The sequence below is a fragment of the Siniperca chuatsi genome, linkage group LG21 (assembly GCF_020085105.1).
Source record: "Siniperca chuatsi isolate FFG_IHB_CAS linkage group LG21, ASM2008510v1, whole genome shotgun sequence".
Taxonomy (NCBI): domain Eukaryota; kingdom Metazoa; phylum Chordata; class Actinopteri; order Centrarchiformes; family Sinipercidae; genus Siniperca; species Siniperca chuatsi.
In genome coordinates, this window is record NC_058062.1 from 14,916,823 (window position 1) to 14,933,494 (window position 16,672).

Genomic DNA, 16,672 nt, shown 5'->3' on the forward strand with positions numbered 1-16,672 from the left:
ATAGTAATGGTATTTGGAAAATGGTGTTGCAAGAGAATTCTGTGCTTCTTCTTCTTCTACATGTTCTTTATGGTTCTGTAAAACATTATCAGCTCTATGTAAAGTGTAGTGATATGTAAGCATGGTGATAACTATTCCAACTGTGTGTGTGTGTGTGTGTGTACATGTATGTGCATGTCTGTGTTTCAACTGATGAGTCCATTTTCAAAAGATAACAGTGACAGATATACCAACAGACAGTTCAGACGGTTCTCTCTTAGTCATTTCCTGTATCTGTGTCACATGAGTTGAACGTGAGTACAGATTATGACCGATTCTTTTGTCCCACAGTCACCAAAGCAAATATTGGACCCATTTTTTACAAGCCACATATCTTCCGAACTTTCTGAAACTAAAATGGCATTTTTCAGACAGTCAAATCAGGAGAAAATTAACTTTTTTCAAGATCTATCTCTGTCTCAGCAACACACTCTTGCGAGATTTGGCAACACAGATATCTCTTCTCTCTGATGGTGCTGAACCATTGGTCTAATTTCACTGCATTGCTTTCCAACCGGATAAACAGAAATTTATAGGGACTTATGCACGAAGCCATGAATTAAAAGCTCAAACTGAAATAAAACTTGTGTTTCTCTGTACTATACAGGAAGTGCATACCATTTCATACCATTGGTGCAGCTTGTAATGCGTCATCTTTTGTTATAGAGCATTTTTGGTGTATTCATAGCTGTGTGTGTATTTGAATGTGTGTGAATATACAGTTTTGTGTACAGTATGTGAGTGCATGTGTATAATTGTATAATAAGGAAGTCATTCGTTGCAGCACTGACCTCTGAGGTCACTGTGGATTGTAGATCACCCAGTGGGTGAATTTGTGGAGTCATTTTTAGTAAATATTTTATTGAGTAATATGCTCCATAGTATGTTCTGCAATGGTGTTTTACCTCAGAGACCTGTGTGTGTGTGTATGTACATATGCATATATATTTCAAAACATGTTTTTCTGATTTATCTTACACTGAACATTCTATGTATTTCATGTGCATTTATATGTCTGTAAAAATGTGTCTTTATGTAACTTGTGTGTACTGTATGCATATTTGTGTTTGTGCATGTGTAGATGTGCGTCAACTGGTCACACGGGACAATCGGCTGAGTGACCATCTTAGACTGTGAGTCAGACGACAGTAAGCGATTCTAATCAGGGCCACAGGGTCAGGGAGTAAAAATAAAAAATATAAAAAAATCTACTTCCATTTGGTTGTCATGGTGAGTCAGATCCAGTTATGCAACAAGCAGTGGAAAATGGTTTTGGAGAAAGAAAGAAATGCAGGCGAAAGAGAGAAAGAGCCGCTACCGGTGCCAGCTGATCGGTGAGGTATCAGCGTTGCCCTTATTTAACCAGACATGGTGACTAAGGATGCATTCTTATTACATAAAAGTCTGATAGTGTTCTTCTGCTCGTGGTCGCTGAGAGGCCCTGCCAATGCCTTGCCCAAGGACACTTTGACAAAAAGTTCTTACAGTTAAGGAGAGCGCTACATGTCATGTCCCCTGCAGCCTGCATTTTCACAGCCAGTCTAGGGATCTGAAACACTGCACAACACAATCCAGTGCACCTCCACCACATGGAGATAATACTTTAAGTACTGACCTGCCTTCTGAATCAAAAGAATACAGAACAAAAACTACAGGCTTTCTGCTCATTGGACAAACATTAATTGTTTTTCTTTCAATTTTTTCTTAGCAGGCATTCTTTTGATTTTTTAAATCTTATTTTATAGGTTATTGATGGATTCCTTTATTGTCTCTTTTTTATTGTCTTTGATTTTTCATCTCAATGGCATAGACTGGTATATAGAGATACAATGTCCTGACGTCGGGCTAGCCTCTGTTCCACTAGCTTTGCTAACTTGATACAAGCTCTCATTCAGCATTTCTTTTTAATCAGTCTTTCTGAAAAAATGAAGCGTGTTTCTGGAGTTTACTTTCCATATTCTATGACAAAACAGCATCCACTGCAGCACTTGCTATTAGAAGTTTAAAACTTTGAGAGTTTAACAAAGTTAAACAAACAATTAAAAAACTACAGGTCATTACAGGTCATCACTACGGCTCATTAACATTTACCAGTGTTAAATACTTACGTCATCGTAACTTGGTTTGGGCTTATGGGCTTATAAAAGCCAGCTAAAAACTGAAATACTGAATAAACACCGATATAAGATTGTTTTTAAAATAATTATCATCCTTATCTAGACCTATAGAGAACACTTCACGACATACTGTTGAGAAAGGCTCTGTTCCAAGGCTGAATTTGCTTTATAAAAATGTCAATAGGGTTTACTTACTTCTGGATCAGAAACTGGAAGTTCACTTTGGCTTTCTAGAGAAGTACACAATAGGGTTTCCCATATAATAGATAATAGTTACATTTATTTTATAGATGTATAGCTATTACTGTAAAACTTATTTGATGAACTGCATTTTGGGGGATTTGGTCAATTCCAGTTTTACTTCTATAATGAACTGTACTGTATATAAATAGGTGCTAAGTATCTTGAGTAGGGGTATTGTGTAGGGTTGCTGGAGAGGACTGAACCGTCAACCTGTCAGCTAGTAGGTGGCCTCCCCAATCAAATTGTCAATCCTTCATCCTTCTCCTCCTCAGCTTCACCTTGAATTAGCAGCCTCGGGCACTTTTCCCCCCATTCCCAGGCCTCCTTTTCCCCATCCAGCCCTGACCCAGTCCTGGGACATTTGAGGTCAGAACTTTTCTGCACCTTATCTGTGCTGGACCAAGTCACTGGCAACCGGTCCAGAACTCGGTCATAAAGTCCACCCAAAGACCAGCACGTCTTAACTGAGCTCAAACCAGCCAGCTCCAAATGGATCCACTTGACTTTGATTGGTCTGTCCTTATTTCTCTCTCTCTCTCTCTCTCTCTCTCTCTCTCTCTCTCTCTTTCTCTCTCTCTTCCCCTCTCTCTGGTATTTATGTGTTGGCAGTTGCTGTGGAGACAAGACACACAAACACTGTGGCGGTAGACAGGAAGTGCTGCGGAACCACAATGGCGTCACTGCGGCTCTGCACTCGCTCTCCTCTCTCTCTCTCTGTCTGCCCCAGCCAGCATGCATGCTATTATCCTTAGCAAGCTATATGGAGACCACACTGCTCTCTCTTTCTCTCTGTTCTCTCATTTCTCTCATTATTAGCATTGCTTTTGCAGCTGTCTCTCTCTCTCTCTCTCTCTCTCTTTCTCTCTCTCTTTTTCAACTTTATACCACATTAGCTGCTTTAGTATTTGGAAAATTGCTGTCTGATTTGCGGTGTCTGGAATGCCTGGTGTTAGTTGATGTGCTGAAAAGCTGTTGGGCATTGATCGTTTTAAATGTTCAACCTGTCTACAGGGCGTTCACTCTCAAGAAGCTACTCCCCTATTTCAAAACTGGGTCAAGAATGTGTGTGTGTGTACTGTATGTTTTGGAGTTTGTGAGAAGCCTGCGAGTGTGAGGGTGAAAAACGTCTGTGTGTGTTGGATTTGTAGCCAAATATGTATGAGGGTGTCAGATTACATGCATACTGTGTGTGTACTTTGTATATGATCAAGTGAGTGGACATGTGAGTGGGTAAGAGGCAGATATAGCGAGGGCAGTGCCACGGAGAGAATAAAAGGAATGTGTGTGGTCTTATTGCAGACTCTTACATCAGACTGGCGTTAGTGTACAGTGCACATCCCTCCTGTTCTCCCTCTGTCTTTTTTACACACACCGGCTCTAAATATACTCCTCTGGAAAAACCCCTTGAGAAGATACCGCCCTCTCCCACTCCACATGCTAAAAATATCCAGCCAAGACCACCTTTACAATCCCCCCTTCTTGCTTGCTTTTCTTTCTGTCCTCACTCCCCTCGTTCACTTGACTGCTGCCGCTCTCACTTGTTCACGTCTTGCACTTAACGCAAGCTCATTATCTTACACGTCCCCTCAACTCGTTTATGTGATATGACTCCTTTCTTTTACTCCTTTAACTCCCTTTCTGATAGCGGCGGCTCCTTCCAATCCCCCACGGCTGCTTGGCGTTTCTGTTTACATAGACAGCAAGTCATCCATCCCTCCATCCCTCCATCCATCCATCCATCCATCCTTCCAGCAAGGCAGCCAATCAGACATCCAGCCAACCAGTCTGTTGACCAACCAGCTGACCACCCAGCTGGCCAGATGAAGAGCGGTCCAACTATCGGGGCTCTGGCTGGTGGTGAAACCCGGTGAACAGATGAGTTCTCAGGACACACAAACACAGAAGAAACAGAGGTGGATTTTCTTGAAGTGAGCTCATACTGAGGAGCGAGCGATATAGCAAATCAAGGAGAGAGAAGGAAAGATTAAAAACAAATATGCCAAAGTATCATCACAGTGACTTCTGTCTGTCACCTCTCTGTGTCAGTGGGAGGAGAAAGATTTAAACAGGTTTAAAACAACGACTGCAGTTGCATTAATAATTTATTATGAATCAAATGCAATGTGAACCATCAGGACAAATAACTTGCTATTAAAAAATAGTTGTGCAACTGGCCTATGGATATGTTTGTCGTTTCCAGTTTGAGGAACTGATTAAAAGTAGTGTACTGTAAATAATGTAAGACTAATTTTCTGTGTTTCTTTGTGGTGGTCAACGAGAGAGGAAGCCTATCTGCGGCCATATGGTGTTTCTGTTCCTCTCTTCAACCGTTGACATCATCTGGAGTGACACACGGCCGGGTGACTTCCTTCGTCTCATTAATCACTTTTGTGTTAACAGGCGCACACACTCTCCCCAATTCCTGTATCCTTTACAGCTCTGCACCACATTCCGCCCTCCCTCGTTAGCTTCCCGGCTAACGCTCTTTCCCAGCTGGCCTGCCCATTTAGCAGTGACCTTTGACCCTCCTCCTTCAACCCCATAAACCTCCAACCTCTCCACCTGCTGCTCACCTGCTGTATGAGGGTGCAGAGATGGAGGGATGAAACCAGATGAGGGAGGAAATGTCTTTTTTTTGCTGGCATTTTTGCTTTTTATTGTGATAGCTGGAGAGAGACAGAAAAGGCAGGGGTGAGAGAGAGATGGGATGACATGCAGCAAAAGGCCCGGGCTGGAATCGAACCTGGGCCGCTGTGTTAAGGACTCAGCCTTGATACAAGGGCGTGCTCTAGCAGGTGAGCTATCAGGGTGTCCCAAGGATCTGTCTTTAAACATACCTGGGAAAAAAGCGATTCTTATCGAGACAGGCATCTCTTTTTTTCAAAGTCAAAGTGTGTGCTTTGACTTTCCTGCATTTGTTGTAACCCCCCCCAACACGTGAAACAACCCACAGCCGTTGGAGGACAGGTGATAGTTCTTATGTGTTATCTCTGCAGTGATAAAACTGACAAGAAGGATCATCAACACCAGGCTCTGATTGGCTGTTTTGAGCTGAACTTCAGCCATTGGAGAGGTGCAGAGAGAGATTGAAAGTAGGGGAAAGTTGCACACAAAGAAAGTGAGAGGCATTGGAGACATATTTATTTGATTTGTTTTAAATTGTGGAAGAGTTTATATGGTTATACTTTAGATATTGGTGGTTACGTACTACTTTGTATTACATTTTTAATGCTAAAATGGGTCATTATTTACTGTATTAGTACCAAAACTATATAATGTCATTAAAGCTCACTGAATTAAACTGAATGAAGATGGCAAGAAAAAGACTGGGGAGAGAGAGAGAGTCATAAAGCCACCGAGTGGAAGTTAGCTGTCCGCTTTGTGAAGTGGAGCGGTGAGAACATGCAGTACATCAGTTTTTATGATAATGTAAAAACACACAGATACATCTCTGCGTGATCCACTAAGTCAGTATCAACAGTAGCCAAAACACACATTTAGTGTGGGATGAGTCATGGTCTGTGACTGTATGTAAATCACAGCCTACACACACATAAACCTGCAGACTGCTCAGTGTAGGTAAAGTCATCTGCACCACTGAAAGGACTCCTCCACTGAAACAACAGGTCGTTGGAAAATAAACCCATCAGTCAGAAGGGACAGAGATGACGAACACAAGAATAATCAAACTACTTATTTTCATAATGCAAAAACATTACGTGACCAGCTCTTTAGTCAAAGAAACTCTAAAACAACCCCACACATCTTGGCTCAGCTTTGTTAAACTGGTGACTTTTTCCAGTTTGTCACCCAAAAAAGATTTGCAAAATCAAATAATGCAAAGTTTGCTGTGCAAAACCAGGTGGCCTTCCTGACGCTTCCTAAATGTGTAGGCGTCAGACAATAAATGGGTGGTTTAGCAAGTTAAGCCAAGGTGTGCACAAACTGGGTGTGTCTGTGAGTGTGTTTCCGCTACCCCCACCCATGTGAAGGGTGCTCTAGGGAGAGGGTATATGCCCGCACTCGTGCCCTCTGGCTTTGCGGCTTCCCTCCATTTTTGTGTATGCACTCTCCTATCCAGGCTCTCTGTCGTTGCTCCTTTCATTGTTTTCACTTGCCATTTTTCCTTTTGTTTGATTCCTTTCTTGATTTTTCTGGGTTAGCACAAATGATCCAACTCGTTCCTCTCTCTTTTCTTTTTCCTGCCCTCTCTGCGCATGTTGGTGTAGCTGTCCTTATTTGGCTTCCCTTCGAGTGAGTGGGAGTATGAGTATGAATGTGTGTGTGTGTGTTTCCTCCTGACTGTGAGTCACTGCTTGTCTGACTCACGAGCGCTAACAAAAACACACAGTTGCCATGGGGACCCCCCCCCTCTCTCCCCCTCCCTGTAAGTCTCTGGTTTCTCTCTCCTTACGGGCACCGCTGCATCCCAGGCAGCCCTGGCACTGTTACATGGGTGGCACTCTAACTTGGGTGGGATGGTGGTGGCGAGGTGGGATACTGAACAGGATCGGAGGACAGAGGAAAGATTCAGAGACATAGAAACAGAATCAGAGTAAGGTTGAAAAAGTGCAGGTGAAAATTGTTTGTATGGAAAGTCCAGGAGCCTGCAGGAGAACAGAAACCTAGGGTGCAAGACAAGCAATCATCTATCATCAGTGATAAGTAGAAATGCCTGCATTGGCTGAGACAGGCTAAACAAAAAGTGCCCACCTGTGGCTCTATTCTCTGCTTCTGTTCTCTTGCTTTTACTGCTCTGAAATTGCAGACTGCTTTGAACTGGGCCTGTCCTTTGATGTGCTGGCGTCACAGCTCGGCCTTGCTATAACCTCCAGGGAGCTTGATAATGTGCCCACGTGTGCCATTACATTTCGACAAAGATCAGGTAGGGCACTGGATGTACCCACAGCCTCACGCTACTGAGGTTTGGCTCACTTCCTGGATGCTAAATGCTGATGGTGCGCCACCTAGTGGACAAACACATATTTTTGTGGGTGATATTTTTGTTTCTTCCTAACTGACAGATATACTGTATTGTACTTGTTCATTTTGGGATAAGTGTCATAATGGTAATTAGATTAATGGGCCACATGTGAACTACTGTATATGATGACTGACTGACTAATGATCATAGCCACATTTCAGACGTTTCTTAGATGGTTTCATCTAAGTAACTGTTCAAGGCCCAAATAGGTAATATTACCCAATATTTCACAAATATTATTTAATTTTTTTTGCTTGTTTTCTACCCCATTAATCATTTCAGGACACCTCAGATTTATCGTGTCACACTTTAGAGGGGTCCTACCCCCAGGACCACTGGATTAAACTTTCAAACGGTATATACAGTAGCCTATAAACCACCTCCACCTCAGCTACAACAGTAAAATGATGCTTACACATTAATGCATCAATATTAAAAATCAATTAATTTCATATGTCAGTAAAGGGGCCATTTTTCTGCCCAACCAGTACTTTTACTTTTGAAACTGAGTACATTTTGCTGATAAAACTTTTACATAAGTAGGATTTTAAATGATAGAGTTTTGCTTGTAATGGAGTATTTTTACATTGTTGTATCAGTACTTTTACTTAAGTAAAGCATCTGAGTACTTCTCCCACCACTGTTCATCTAAGAATAAATACACACAGACTGAATGAAGACGCAGACAAAAAATACAACCACATACTATATACCTCAACGCAGACAATGGAGATACACATAAAACTACAGACACCCACTTGTCTCCACCTCACACACACAAACACACACAAAAATACTTGTGACCTCTGTTTGACCTCTGTGTTGCCTGCAAGCACACAGCAGCTGGCTAGTGGAGAATTGTGAGAACAGTCTGAAACTGAAACTGTACGCCAGCATAATCCTCAGCAAGAGAGACAGAGAGAGCGGGGGTTGTGAGGGACAAGGAGGAAACAGGAGCAAATGAGAGATTTTGTAGTAACACGGAGAGACCAATAAAAAAGGAGGAATTTGAGAGAATGAGATAGTTTCAGTTGCACAAAGAGTAAATATGAGCTTGTGGAGCAGATGAGAGTGATGGAAAACAAATTATTGAGCATTCAGGAGATGGAGGACAGAACAGAGAAAGCACTCGAGACGATGACAACAATTTAATGTATTCAAAAACGCCATTGTCACACTTTATTGAAAAAATGCAACCTGCCTTACATACTGTATGCTTTTACTGTATATACATCAGCCATGGTAACATGAGAGGTTTTTTTGCTGTGACTGTAAGAACATACAGAGTGAGCCCTACTGCACACACACAGACTGATGGAGGACGAGTAAGGGTGTGAATGAGTACAAAAAAAGACAAGATGTCCACATAGATGACTGACATTTCTCCAACTTGCAGTCCCACTTGTAATGCATTATATCAACATTGCTCGGCTTGCAGCATGTACCTTCTCTACACACACACACACACACTGTGCTCCAAATGTGTGTGAGCATGTGCATGACAGCTGTCCCTGTATGTGTAATAATCCTCAGTAAGCTCCATGGCTCCCAAAGTCTCTTTCACTAGATCCTCCAGAGCATCTCTGACCCCACTGTGTGCTTCCCCTGCACTCCCTCCGCCCGACACAACCTGCTCACACTCTGCCCGTGTTGTAGCTGATCACATGCCTTCACCCCAACATACTATCTGCTGTGTGTTTCTTTTATGACTAAGTTTAGCCTCAAATAAGTTAGCTGCACTTTTTAGCCTTAATCTCGTTTTCTTCCCTGGCCCTTATTTAGTTAAAGGAATAGTACAACATTTTGGAAAAGTCTCTTATTCGCTTTCTGGTGGAACGTTTGTTGAGAAGATCTATACTACTCTGATCTCTGTACGGTAAATATGAAGCTACCACGAGCTGCCAGTTAGCTTAGCTTAAAGCAGAAACAGGGGGAAACAGCTAGCCTGGCTCTGTCTAAAGCTCATTAATTAACATGTTATATCTTGTTTGTTTAATCTGTACAAAAAGTGTAAAAACTACAATTTACAGGTTTACGGGGTGTTTCTTGGCTCTGTACTGTTGCCAGTGGAGACCGCTGGAAGTTACTGCTCCTAAATAAGAAATAGTTCGACACAACCACCATAAAAAGGCTGTGCACAAACATCTACTCTGTTTAACTTAAGTGCCAAAATGGGCCTGTATTTGTGGTGTAAGTTTGCCCTCTTGTGTGCACATCAAGCCTTCACCAATGATCAACTCATTCATCATGCCATGTGTCCTGAGAGGGCTTCCTTTCTTCTACGTTCCAGTTTCCATCATTTTAATGTTAGTGGTGCTTTCCTTTGTTATGCACATGTGCACTGGAGCACTTTGGGAAAAGAGGTTAGCGGTGATACACTTATTACAATAACATGCATTCTTTTTGAATAAAGCAGGGATGATTTGATGACCAGTTTAACTCTATGTAAAAGTAAAAATACATGTAGGATATGTTACACACAACCAGTACACACAACCATCCTTTGCTTTGTCAGTGGTTGTTATCAAGCATCTGCAGGGGCTGGAGGTGGAGGTTCTCAACTCTTTCACAGTGATCTTCTGCCAACTTTGGGCTTCCTCTGACTGATGGGCCAAAACTCCCCAAATGTCCACAATCATTAATGTCACAGTGTCCATAAAACTCTTTAAAATGCAGTCCATGATGATGGGATACTGTTTTTTTTAATAGTTGTTTATACTTTTTAAATATAAAAATAACTGTCTCCCTCATTAGCTTGAATTGAGTCTCTCAGACTGGGGAGAGTGGGATGATTAAAATAGAGAAAAAGTGATGGGGATTTAGGCAAATGTGTGAAAACTTGTCTGCAATAATCCCATCTGATAGAAGTACATGTATGTGAAGCTTTTTAAGATGTTCTTCATTCTAAACAGTGTGATTTTAGCACAGTTTTTGTCAGTCAGCACTTTGAAGAGGGAAAAGTGGTTGTTAAAGAGTCTCTGAAGTGGCTTAAAAAGTCAATTCCATTGTACAACTTTTTTTTTTTGTCACATTTAATTCCAGGAACAAAATATCTTCTGCTGTATGGGAGATCTTGGTTCTTTCTCTGAGAAAAACATGATCTGTGTAGTAAGAGGGACATCCTCCTACAACACAAACTCGTCCATGTGGAGGGCTGCAAAGAGCTCTTATCTCTGTCCTTTGGTGTTTGAAGTGTCCTTGGAGGGGAATGTCTCAGAAGTTGCTGAATAGCTCGTATTTCTTCATCCAGTCCATCTGCGGCGCCTTTTTCTTTTCTTTGGCATGGACCTTCATCTTTTCTTCTGCTGCCGTAGCGCTCAGGCCCATCTCAGCGAACGGGTCCAACAGCCGGCCGCCCTCATCATCTGCCAGCTAGACGGGAGATAGTATTGAAAATGGAAAGATGTTGAGGGTACTGACTTTCATGTGAGGGACCAAAGACCAAACACAGCACCATACATGAATGCCCACACCCACCTGTGTGCTGTTGCCCTGGCTGCTCAGGTCAGAGTGTGTGGACCTGATGGACTGTGTGGTGGAGCTGCCATTGATCTGAGGGTTGGGGGAGCCATTGGATATGGACGGACCATCGTAGTCTGAGAAAAAAACAAACAATGCACACAGAAGGTGCCGAGTGAAGAAAATATTGTTCAAGCCCATAGATTATTGTTTTACACTCTTGTACAGTCTTTATAATATATCTCTTATATATATGTCTTTATACATAGTTCATATCCAAAGGAATGGGATCTCAGTCAACAAATGGATGTCTCACAAGGGTTGTATTTTAAGGTCTGACAATGTTTCATCCTCATCAATTCAGGAATCAGTGGAGAGTCGAGAATGATACTTTGCTCTGACTTTACGCAGTGAGCGTACACACATTTTGGTAACACTTTATTTTACATTTCCATAATTTCCTAATAAATTCCTAATAATTTCCTAGGAAATTTCCCAGAAAGAACTATGTAATTTGCTAATAATTATAGAAAAAATTGAGACAGTGTTGAATTGTTTTAATTCCAATTAATAGTTTGTGTAAACTCTAATATTTTAGTCAAGTAAAGTTTCCAAAAATAAATGATGAACAAATGGGTTTTAATGTAGCTGTTCTTTCAAGGAAATTCATTTGGAAATCGACTGAAATAGCATAACTCCAATAATAAGTCTCCAATAATTAGTACCAAATTACATTACCTGCTATCACATCCTAATATGACACGACCACAACCTACTTGAAAGTTGAAATTTATATGTAACACATAGCCTTTTGTTACCTTTGAGATGGCTGACTGTGGGGACAACCCCCCTCCTCTTGAAGTGTTCATCTGTGTCTGGGTCCACCACCAACAGCCAGGTTTCATCTCCCCCTTTCTTTATAAAGGCCACCACCTCTGCATGCCGCATGCCCTCGATGTTCACGCCATTTACCTTGATAATACAGAAGCAAAAAGAAAAGGGTTTTTGGTTGGAACGAAGGATATTTTTTGACTCTTGGTGCTCCATCAGTACACTACACACTATGATAAACATGGCTTTTAGGTGATTTTATATGCCCTCTGGCAGCCATAGTGGATGTCCACAGATCTTGGTAAACATGGCTAACAACAACTGACTGAAAAGCTGGACTTGATTACTTCACTGACTGATTTGACTACCCGCATGCTCAGAGAATACCGTTGTAATCATAGTATCTGGTCAGGTAGCAATTTCTTTCTCATTGTTAGGACATACAACTTTCAAAATAGTGTGTAAGTATGTAGCTAAGTGTATAGCTAGCATTAACATCAGCTGTTTTTCTATTAGCTTTCACTTGAATTGAATTGAATTGAAATTTTAAACTTATTTTTAGAACACTTAAAGTTTAGCAGTGAACATGAGATGTAGGACTAGAACAGGAAGACTAGGAGGAGGTCATCAATTAAACACAGACAAATAAGCAGGGTAAGTTATTACACAGGGATTTAGGCACCGTCGCCCCTATTGAAAACAAAAAGGAGAAATAAATGAAAAAGCAGCATTAATCAGTGTCTGCTTCTGAAGAGTAACAATCCCATTTCATTTTATTTCAGTTTATTAGTTCACAAAGCTTAAAGGGACAGGGACACCCCAACACCAAAAATACATATTTTTCCTCTTTCCTATTGTGCTATTTATCCATCTAGATTGTTTTGCTGTGAGTTGCCGAGTTACATACAATACATTTGAAAAACTAAACAGCAATGTCTGTTTCCAGAAATCACGACCCGGTTACTCAAGATAATCCACAGATTTGTTGTGAGTAGTTTCATGAAGGAACTATTTTCTTTCCATTGATAGTTCCTACATGAAACTGCTCACAACAAATCTGTGGATCATCTCGAGTAACTGGGTCACGATTTCTGGAAAGAAACATTGCTGTTGAGTTTTTCAAATGTATTTTTTTGGCGTTTTGAGCACTACAAGCCGATATCTCCAAAACTTGGCAAGTCACACCAAAATAATCTAGATGGATAAGTAGCACTACAGGTAAGATGAAACTTGTATTTTTGATTTTGGGGTGAACTCTCCCTTTAACATATGGATCTATACAGTACTAAGATCCAGTTTATTTGACATTTAATGTCCCACTTTCTCCCAAAAAGGCTGACTATATGGACAATACCAAAACATGGTTGGCCAGTACTGATCCACACCAGCAAGAGTTAATTTGGATTTCTGCTTGGGAGTTATAAACAACCAAATCAGATTTTTTACAACAAAAATCTCTCCAGGTCAGTGGATTGGTAGAGTTACATTCACTTTTATTTTGATTAGAGAACCTGAATAAACCTTTTTCCTGTCACTCATTGTTGACATTCTGTATACAATGCTGAGAGCCTGTGCTACCTCATTCGTCCAGTAGGCGGAGCCGTGGAACAACATACTGATTATACACTGTTCAACATGACTCTCAGAGTGCCTGCACCACTCTACACAATGTTACTCAAACTCATGTTTTGAATAACATCAACAGCTGTGCATGCAGCTGCAGGAGTTATGATTTACCACATTAAAAGAAGATTCCTCCTAAATGCTTTCTAAAAGGGGCTACAACAATCAGAAAAGATCAGTGCCAGAAACAGACATAATGAATGTATGTGCATGTGACTGACTATTTACGTGACAATATTGCCCTTGCCTCTACGCCTAGCTAGCAAAACACAATAGCCTGTTATTGCTTGCTCTTATCTGGATGCTGTGCGCGTTTGGTGGCCTGCGTTTCAACAGCTTTGTCTAGACTTTGGCTTCTCTGAGGCAGGTAGCTTCGCACCATGCCAAGTTTGTGTTGGTACACAATCAATTATTGATGGCTCTCCTGGGCTCTGGCTATTGTGTGGGTTTCAGGTGTCCTGAGTCCTGAGGGGGAATTTGTTTAAAATTCACTGCTTGTGACAAGATGGGGCTTAGTAAGCCAGAGGAAGAGAAAGCAAAGTTCAAACTCTAAAAGGGAGCATTTGCTCTTATTTGTAGGTGAGGAAAATGGGGTGTAAATAAATGTAGAAAATAGGACTGAAGGCAAATAGGTGCAATGAGACAAACTTATTGGTCTTACAGGGTAAAAAAGGAAGGGAAAGCAACAGAGAGAGAGAGAGAGAGAGAGAGAGAGAGAGAGAGAGAGAGAGAGAGAGAGAGAGGGGAAGGAAGACAACACTGTAAATGAGTTGGAAACAGTGAAATCAACAGATGGAAGATCTCTCCTCTCTTTCATATCAAACATCTCTAATCTATCCTTTCTTCCCAGGACTCATAACAGACAGATAAAACAGACATCGTCAGTCAGCTAGGGACACAGACAAACAGTTTGATACAGAGAGAACAAGCATCTTTGTGTTCGCCCAAACAACAGGTGTTTGTGTCATGTTTCATAGCCCTTCATTAACAGTCCATCCCACACATGACAATACACTCTGCTCTCTGCCCACTGGGCTAATTAATACATGCTGCAGGAACAGTACAGACGCTTCTTTCTCATGGGACTATTCCTCAGGGAACCTCTCAGTACTAGTGTGTGTGTGTTTAAGTGTGTGTCTCATCAAAGTCATGGCGGGTCCAGCTACCTGAAGTCCATTGGCACATTTTTGATGTGGTTTGTGTGTGTGTGTGTATAAAATCAGATTCAGACTAACCTTGGATTGATCAAAACAAACAATTTCAAATGCATCTGCACATCTGTGATCTGATGACGCATGTGTGGCTTTATAACTATTCGGTCTCCAGTTGAGCTTCTCAAAGTCTTAGATGTGATTTTGAGCCGAAGCCTCTTGAAACCCCAGGCCAATGATAAACAAGCTGTTATGGATCATATGTGATTCAACAAATTAACAAAGAAACTGATTTTGGTAGATACATTTGTGGAAATTGAATGTTCCCAGAACAGCTATCATATTTTTCCAGTGGAAAGAGTGAGTGGCTAATTTGCCAAATCAAATGTGGAAAGGTTTCATGTTGATGTTTCAACAAAGGACACCAGTTCTTGGGTGAAATGATGGATGTAGGCTCTTGCAAAATATTTTTGATGAAATTTTGTTCATTGTTAACATCTCTAAATTAAATGCCTGTTGATCCCTGCCCGAGCACAATTAGAATAAGCCATGCTAGCAGCTCTGTGAGGCTGTACTTTACCTAGGCATAGTAGTGCTTCGAGCTAAATGCTAACATCAGCTTACATGCTAATGCTAAGCAGGTATAATGTTTACCATGTTCACCATCTTAGTTTAGCATATTAGCATGCCAACATTTGCTAATTAGCACTAAACAAAAAGTACAGCTGAGCCTGATGGGAATGTCATTAGTTTTACAGGTATTTGGTGATAAATTAAACTGTACAAAATTTCATGACATGTCTGGACCAAAGTGGTGGTGGACAGAGCGACAATGCCATCACCAGAGCCATGCTGCTAGCATGGTTAAAAACAAAATGTCTGGGTTGTCTTTGTAAGGTTTTGTGAACTGATCATCACTCAGGTGTGAAATCATTGTGGAGCTGTTTTGTGGGCTATCATGAAATTAACCTCATGTGGGTACTATTGCGCGTGGTGCACTTTTGTATGTTCTTTGATGTCACCCTCAAGTTTGTGAGAGGTCCAGAGTACGCACTGTTGAGCGCAGGCAGAGCAGAAAAACTGATGAGGCATTCACTGGTGTCAAGCTGAGCTCTCACCATTGCCTTTACCACGCCAGCTGTTGATACACCTCCAGTGTAATGGGGCGTGGTGAGAGAAAGAGACAGTGCGATACAACGAGAGAGAGAGAGATCTGTCATGGTTGTTCACCTCTCTAACAAGCGACAAGCTGCTGACAGATAACACAAGCGCTGTCTTGACGCATGGATGGTCAGAGACGGTTGCAATTATCACACACACACACACACACACACACACACACACACACACACAGCAGCCAACTAACTCAACAGGGGCTCAGATTGTTTGATCCTAACAAAAGTAAAACACAGAGATTAAGTTATCAAGCTGGTGTAAAATCACATATTTACCAGAACACTTAAGGTCTCATAACGTTTACTTACAGTATCCCGCAGGAAATAGAAAAGATAATTGCAATACAAAAACAGTGCAAAGCTTTATGTAAACAGTAAACATACATTTCCTTTTTTACATGTAAAAAAACTAAAAGGAAAATACATGAATAGATACAGCGAATGGATACATAAACAATACAAAGCAGTGCTCACAGTTAAAATAAAATCTCCCACATTATGTTTGTTTGAAACAACTAAACTAGGGCTGCAACTAATGATTATTTTCATTATAGATTTATTGGCCCATTTTTTTCTCAATTAATTGATTATCTGTTTAGTCTATAAAATGGTTTACTTTTCCCAGAGTTCAATATGACATCTTAAAATGTCTTATTTTGTCCGACCGACAGTCCAAAATCCAAAGATATTCAGTTTGCAATGACATAAAACAGATAAAAGCAGCAAATCCTCACTCTGGAGAAGCTGCGATTAGGAAATTTGTTTGTTGATGAGTTTGTTTTTTCTGCTTGAAAAATGAGTTGATTCATTGAGTTGCTGATTAATTTTCTGTCAATCGACTAAGTTTCAGATCTAAACTAAGCAGATATTATTGGACATTTTATTTTATTTCTATGTAATTTATTTTCAGATATTTGCTTTGGCAGTGTGTGCACATGTACATCATGCAAATAAAACTCCTTTAATTGAACTGAATTTGGCCCGACACTGTCTTGAGGACCTTCCAACTTCATTTGTGTGTGTGCATGTAAATGTGATCCTCAGTTTATG

General features: G+C 41.0%; 1 protein-coding gene across 2 annotated transcripts in view; it reads right to left on the reverse strand.

The window, feature by feature from the left end:
- Positions 1-8,530: 8,530 nt before the first annotated feature.
- The window catches only part of LOC122868443 (Na(+)/H(+) exchange regulatory cofactor NHE-RF2), a 38,970-nt gene continuing 30,828 nt past the window's right edge, over positions 8,531-16,672 (reverse strand). For both annotated transcript variants that reach the window (XM_044180405.1, XM_044180404.1), the window contains 3 exons: positions 11,661-11,814; positions 10,861-10,979; positions 8,531-10,755 (listed from right to left, as the gene is read on the reverse strand). In XM_044180405.1, coding sequence (XP_044036340.1) covers positions 10,597-10,755; positions 10,861-10,979; positions 11,661-11,814 — 432 coding nt within the window. In that variant the 3' untranslated portion in view covers positions 8,531-10,596. The remainder of the gene's footprint in view (positions 10,756-10,860; positions 10,980-11,660; positions 11,815-16,672) is intronic.